General features: G+C 39.3%; 1 protein-coding gene across 3 annotated transcripts in view; it reads left to right on the forward strand.

Annotated features, from left to right (window-relative positions):
• The window catches only part of LOC131227548 (probable RNA methyltransferase At5g51130), a 51,733-nt gene extending 50,079 nt beyond the window's left edge, over positions 1 to 1,654 (forward strand). For 2 of the 3 annotated variants that reach the window (XM_058223347.1, XM_058223350.1), the window contains 3 exons: positions 609 to 677; positions 1,297 to 1,378; positions 1,470 to 1,610. In XM_058223347.1, the coding sequence (XP_058079330.1) occupies positions 609 to 677; positions 1,297 to 1,378; positions 1,470 to 1,480 (162 nt within the window). In that variant the 3' untranslated portion in view covers positions 1,481 to 1,610. Of the gene's footprint in view, positions 1 to 608; positions 678 to 1,296; positions 1,379 to 1,469 lie in introns of all 3 variants that reach the window. The other variant, XM_058223349.1, reaches the window with a different exon arrangement.
• The last annotated feature ends 5,608 nt before the right edge of the window (positions 1,655 to 7,262 follow it).

Consider the following 7,262-nt stretch of genomic DNA (forward strand, 5'->3'; position numbering starts at 1 on the left):
TAAAGCAGTTTGCTTAGAAAGTTGTTAATTTGATAATTATTTGATTTGGTTTATAACTTTATATATCTGAATAGGCTTTTGATAAGTGATAATTAATAACTTTTTTGAATATGCTTATACTTCAAAAATGAATAATCTTTTAGGCTTTTTTTTTTCCCCTTACTATTTATCATGTTTTTTCTTATTTTTAAATTAAAAATAGAATTATTGTGTGGTTCACACTATACGCTATGCTATTTACGCTACACGCTACAGAGGGCTGAACGCTACGCAACATGCTACCGCCATTTAAAACACTGATCCAAACATCGACGTAGATAGGCAATAGAAAACTTCCAAACAATGGATAGGCCAGGTTGTTAAAAAACATGTCAGTTAAGCCTTTTTCCACTGGCCATAGGTGAGCTGCTAGTTGAGGACATTGCCTTTGACACGGGGTAAAATGGTAAATTAGCTTGGCTTAATAGTAGATTTATATCCTCTGACGATGTCCATTCCCAGCCTTCTTTATATGCCATTCCTTCTCTTTTATGTTGAGCCTCCATAATTTGTCCCACCTCCATTGGATAATAGTTTTGACTTAAGCATCACTGTTTGGTTATTTGCAGACAGCGAAATATAACTTCAATTGTATATTGTTCAAGCCAGAGATGTTTCAGGAATTACTATTGGATAAGGTAATACAGCTTTACCTCTTTTCAAGTGGTGAAATTTGAAGGAACATTTATGTCCTGTTTGGATGCCTAAAAATGAGTCCATCATTATGTATTAGAGACCTTGATCTCTAAACTTAATTACTGTTGACGTGAACTCACTATGTATTAGAGGTAATGATTTTTTGCTTATTAAGATTATATTCAATCCTTTCCCTAAAAAAAGATGATATCTAATACATAATTACGATTAACAAAAATGAGATGAACTCATTTTTAGGTGTCTACTGAACAGGCCCCTAGTTGATTCTCCTCACCGGCTTCAGGTTTTTCTTGAGAAATAATTACACGTCGGCAATTGAATGGTACTTTGCCATGGGACTCATTATAAATTAGGTCAATCCAATCATCAGGTTAGCTCCACCATAAAAACAATGGAAAACACACAATGGCCCACCTGATGATGTTGGATTGGTTTGATTTTCTGGGGTGTCCCATTTTCATGGTGGGGACCCTATTGGACTGTTGAATTCCATACACCATGGTGGGTCCCTCCATGAATTTGGAGGTGTTTTGGTGGTTCTCCATTTTTTCCCATGGTGTGGCCCACCCGATGATTGGATATGTCCGACTTTTGCACCAGGCGTTCTTCATGCGGGATATATCTGTTGGACTGATTGGATGCCATACGTACTATGGTGGGCCCTACATGAGTCACCAGCATGGTAAATTACCATGTGGTCACCTACCATTACCATGAGATCATTACTCATTTTCCTTTTCTTTGGATTGTAAATGTGGGCGTGATATTTGCAGATTGGGTTTAGGACGGTAGAGACCATTACCAACAATACACCGGGAAGTGTTGTGGGATTTGATCGGCCCATTTTCGTCTTCCACAAATGATAATGCTCAAAGAGAGTTTCTATTTACAACTGCACGTCTTTATTTTCTACTTCTGCTTGTGTAAGTGGATACTAACAAGAGAAATACACAAAGTAGAAATATTTGTGAATACATTCATGTAAAAAAAGAAGAAGAAAAGATTCATCTATCCAGCTAGCCTGCGTCAAGTTGCAAATGAGTTGTATTCGACCCATAGAAATGGAAAAAAATTGGTCTGGATTTTTTTTTTCACACGCACACACACCACCACACACTCACGCCATGGTGGGATTTCACCACCTATGGGTAGTACTCGAACCCTCAACCAGGTTTTGAAACTCCTGAGAGTCTACCATTGGAGTAAGAGTAAGGACCTGTGAAAATCACACTAATAGGATGATGTTCAATACCATAATCAGTGGCCCTTTTGTTATCATCATCCATTTTTCACAGCACACTGATCACATGGTTACGATGTCCTGATCAAAGTGATTCTTTGAGTCATAAGCAATCCAAGATGTGCTGATTCGACCTTTTTTTTTTTTTTTTTGGCCTTTGGGAGTTTTATGTGCTCATTGGTGCTCCCAGCCTGGGTGAAGGAGGGTTGTGTCAGGTTGGCAGCTGGCGTCCAACTTATGCCATAACTTCGAACATGCATTCACATAAGATGAAATTCCAAACCCGTGCTAGGGCTGTCCCTGTGAGGTATGCACTGCATTGGAACCCAGGTGTAGTGAGCTGAAGTTATGGCCATTGACAAAGTCATATGGCCTAAAAGGATTTATATAGCCAACATCAATTTGTTGGGATAAGGCTTAAAATGATTTTACTTATTTGGAGTATCCATGTTGCAACCCATCAGTTAAACGGTCATGTGCATCTGATCATTGTGATTTCAGCTCGGTGGGCCATGAACAGTGGTTAGTCTGATGGATGGTCGTAATAGATGGACTCTCCATGTGTTGAATGCAGTTAGTTTGCCCACTGGAGTATCTTTGCCCAGAGAGAAAGGGACCTGCTAAACAGAATTTCTGATTATTTTGAAGCAACGAACTGTTATGAAATAACATTGCTTGTTAGCCTCTACTCAGTGTCCTTGTTCGTCTGAGGGCTGAATTTACCTCAATTGCTTGCCTTTTGCCTTCCTTCAGCTATTTAAAGAGTTGGTTGAGGTTGTGGTCAATGCCAAAATCCTTCTCTGCATTGTTCAGTGAAATAATAATTTCATTAGTCTATTCTAGAGAAACCGGTTATCAGAGCCATCATTAACAATCAGTTGTTGAGGCATGTTATCAAAATAATTATATCTACAGTTGTGGTAATGGGGTTGCAAGTACAATCCCAACATGGTGGTGCTTTTCTATAATCAAATAACCTGGACTAGCCATCCCTTAAGAAGGTAAGCATCAATCCTTAAGGAAATGAATGTTTTTGATGTGATCTATTATTCTGCTAATAAATTGTTTGGTGGAAGATTCATCTATCACTTTATTGTGATGTGATCTATTATTAGACTGCTAATAAATTGTTTGATGGAAGTTGCAACTATCCCTTTTTTTTAATGAAAGACTAGATCAACCCAATTTTCCATGAGGCCATTTTTTAAATCCTCTCCTGTTGAGGGGAGGTGCTGTCAGACATTTCACTCACCCTAGTTACCATATTCAAAATCAGTGATTGGAGAGCTGGGATTCAATTTTCCTTGCAAAGGCGTCAGATTTTGTTGATATTTCTGCAAATCCGGATGCAGGCGGAAGGGATTTACGTGGGTAACCTCTTCTTATTCGTGGAAATGGGACCCTTGGATAATTTTCATCTTTTTACCATTCGAATGTCCTCCAATCCAGTACTCAGATAATTAAATAAGCTTAAGTTTCGGTTCACGGTACATCTGCACTGGGTACCGTAATTTGGACGGTTTAATTTGATTATTTGTACGTAGCTCGCACTCATTTTTTACAGCTTGAAAATGAGTTCGAGCTGACCCCAGCTCGACTCGACTCGGCTTGGATTGATACTTGGCTCGACTTGGTATATCCATCATATGTGTGCCGTTCGAAGCATCTCCATTTCAGAACGGCAGGGCAATCCCTTCTGTTCTAACAAGGGAGATGCGGAGACACCATGAAATCACAGTGAGATCTGAATTCTGCAAAAGAGAAGAAATCTCTCTCAATGGAGCTTTATTCGGGTTTCTCTGGTTTCGGTAGTATTTGAAATGGGTTTTATAGAGCCTTTTTTCCATCGTCATCAAGACTCGATTAGTTCCTCAAGCCCCATATTTTTTTAAAAACAGAAAGCATCGATTGATTTATTGGGAAATGAAGTTTTGCATTTATTCTCTTTAGAAAATGTCTTCTTCTTTTATGGCTTTGAGAATGCGTGCGCTGGAATTGCAAGTTTCATCTGAAAGAAGCTTAGTAAGGGTTTGACTGCGTCGCAAAATGGGGAAAAAAAAAAAAGAAAGAAAAGAAAAGCTCGAAGCTCCAACTGGTCTGATTGCTGACCGAGCCGATCTCAAGCTGAAGATGTTGGTTCAGTCACCGAGCCGAGCTGAGTGTGCCTGTGACTGAGCCGAGCCAAGCTGAGGCCAGCTCGGCTTGGATCGGCTCGATGTACACCGCTATTTGTGCGTCATGTGGGCAATTTCTACGTGCCTGTGCCTGCGCATCATCTTCTCACTTTGCCAAGAGTATTAGAATTTTTTTTTTTACACGTATCATTCTTATGGTACAAGTCCAAAAATGAGGTACTTCGAAGGCCCAAGCGGACCACTTTTTGGGGATTAAGCATCGCCCATTGAAAACCTTTTGGGCCCCACAGAAGTTTTTGGATCATGTTGATATTCGTTTCTTCCCTTCATCCAGATGAAGGGCCTATGTGACCTTATGGTGAACAAGTTGGATGGAAATTAACCATCTCGGTGGGCCCTAGGAAGTTTTCAACGGTGGCCGTCATTATTAGTGGTGCTTCCTACTGTCTGGTCCACTTGCACATTGGATCTGCCGATTATTAGGATTATAGCCTAAGATAATATGGAAAAGTAGATGGACCGTGTGTATAAAGCTCATACATCAAGGTGTCACCTCATGGCCCTTTTCCGTTCATAGCTATGGACGGACGAGGTAGATCACTGACTGTGGAGTCCACCGTGATGTATGTGCCTTGACCACACCATAGGAAACCACGGTGATTGAATACTTACCATTAAAAACTTCTTGGGGCCACTCGAATTTTATTTGCCGTCCAATCTATTCATAAGGTAACGTAGACATGGATGAAGGGACTATACGAATATCAGCTTGACCCAGAAACTTTTGTAGCCTAAAAAAGTTTTTAATGGTTAATTACCACTATGATATGTGGTGTATTCTGCCTGAGATTTGGATCTGCTTCATTTTTGGGACTATGCCCTGAAATGAGCTTTCTAAACGGATGGACGGTGTGGATGTAAGTCATATGCATCAAGGTAGGCCCCACAAACAGGGTTCCACCAACCTCGGTGGATCGCCGCATCCCCCAGAATAATATACAGAGCTGGATCCCAGCGGTAGGCCCCGTTATTACAGAACGTCCTAGCCGTCAGATCTCCAGATTTGTCTCTGTTGGTGATGGTTGATATCGTCCAACCATTGTGGACGCTGCGCATAGGTGGGACACCTGTGGGGCTGACGGTGATGAATGTGCCTTAAATCCACACCCTCCAACCATTTTTACAGCTCATTTTAGGGCATGATCCAAAAAATGAAGCTGACTCAAATCTTAGTTGGACCACAGCACACGAAACAGTCGGTCATTGTTGAATCCTCACCAATAAAAACATAATGTATTCCACCGGAATGTTTATTCCACGGCTTGGATGTACAGATACATCACGGTGGGCCCGCCCACAGAACTGCCCGTTCGGAGCTAGGAACGGGCCGGGGTAGTACGCAATCCGCGTCCCCTACAGTACGCTTCCACAGATTTTCTCGAGGCGGACTTTTGGCTAAAATGGACGGTTCAGATGCAATCTCATGGAAGAAGGGTTATAAGTTTGGACTTGACCTGCTACGGACAGCGGACGCGAACCGTTGTGTATTTTTCTAGACCGGAGGATACGCACCTGGGTTTTTGATTCATTGATCGAGACCGTGAGTGGACTTTTCCCAGGATATCTTCAAGTCCGAAGATCCCACCATTGAATCTGGACCATTGGAGTATTTCTATGCTTCGCCATCTATTTTCAGGACACAGATTCAAAAGGCTATGATCAAGGATGTTCTGATGGCATGGTCCATCTGTGGTGGAACATATAGATAATCTGGATCACTGAACGATGGGCATCACTTAAATGCAGTTGCAACCCGAGTATTCTGATCATACCCTCAGTTCGAGTTTCAGATAAAAACACACACGTGGCGGCACATGTGTACGATGATCTGAACCATAAATTATGTGGAATCAAGTGTTGATTGACGTCAACCAAAATTTTATGTGATTATAATATGCCAACCATCTAATAAATGGGCCTTTTATTAATTAATAATAACAGTTGCTGTTGTAACTCTTTAATAGTGAAGTGTGAACTGACAGTGGGTGGGTGTACTAGCAAGCTAACAAAAAAATAAACTCTTTAATTTTTTTATATTTAATTTGAGATTTCAGATCACATTTCTCTATCTTATTCAAATCTAATCGTAACCTCATTTCTATCTGTTCCTAATTCATATTTATTTTATTTCTTTAATTCTCTCTTTGTATCTCTCAAAATTTCAACAATCCTTTTATTTTAAAGAAGGTGGGTATCGGAAGAAAATTCTATTCTAATTCAAATATTAACAAAGGGCACCATACGCTGCAAGCGAGAAAGAGATGGTTAATGGGAAAGTAATTTCACGTGGGTACTTTTACAATTTTAATAATATTAATGTAATATGTGGCCAAACGAGTACAATGAATGGTTTGGATTAATCCTTCGGCCATCATATGCACTTGAATGGAGATGATCAATTATTTATGCAAATAGTCTAGTTTCAGGACAAGGAATTGGTCTTTAAGAATAATAATAGATTTATATTTTAAAGATAAATTATTTATTAACAATTTTGATAAATTTAGAATTTAATTATTTAGACAACGCAATGAATGGGCCAGACCGACTATACGATTATTGTGCTGTTAGATACGAAGGTATTTAATAAGAAAAGCTCAGATTTTTTACGCAAATGTTAATATTACTTGGTATAGAAGGTCGAGATAGGGCTATTGGTATATGTATGGTTAAATCCACACCATTCATCTAATGTGTAGAGACAAAATATAAGAAGATCTCAAAAAGATGGATAATCCAATCATTCGGTGAGCCACCCCGATTAATCATTTGCTATTCAATTTCAAAATCTAAATGTAAATAAGCATACAAATGATTCAGATTAATAATCTATAAGCCTCTCTGATTATTAACCAATGAGGGTTAAAAATGAGGGTGGATATGTCCATTGTGGTTAAATTGACCATAAAATTTCCAAAATTTTGGGCTTATCTACGTATCATCGATCAATCAATTGATTGAATGTGTCGAATTTTGTTTAGCGATGTATACGACTTAAATTGAATTACGTTGATTCGAAGTTCGATTGATTGCGGCATTCTAGATCAATGTTAATTGATCGACCATATCGATTGACTCTGGACAAAATCTAAGCTTTGATAATCAAATCAAATGAATATATCATGCACGTA

Source organism: Magnolia sinica, chromosome 15, assembly GCF_029962835.1.
Source record: "Magnolia sinica isolate HGM2019 chromosome 15, MsV1, whole genome shotgun sequence".
In the NCBI taxonomy this organism is placed as follows: Eukaryota; Viridiplantae; Streptophyta; class Magnoliopsida; order Magnoliales; family Magnoliaceae; genus Magnolia; species Magnolia sinica.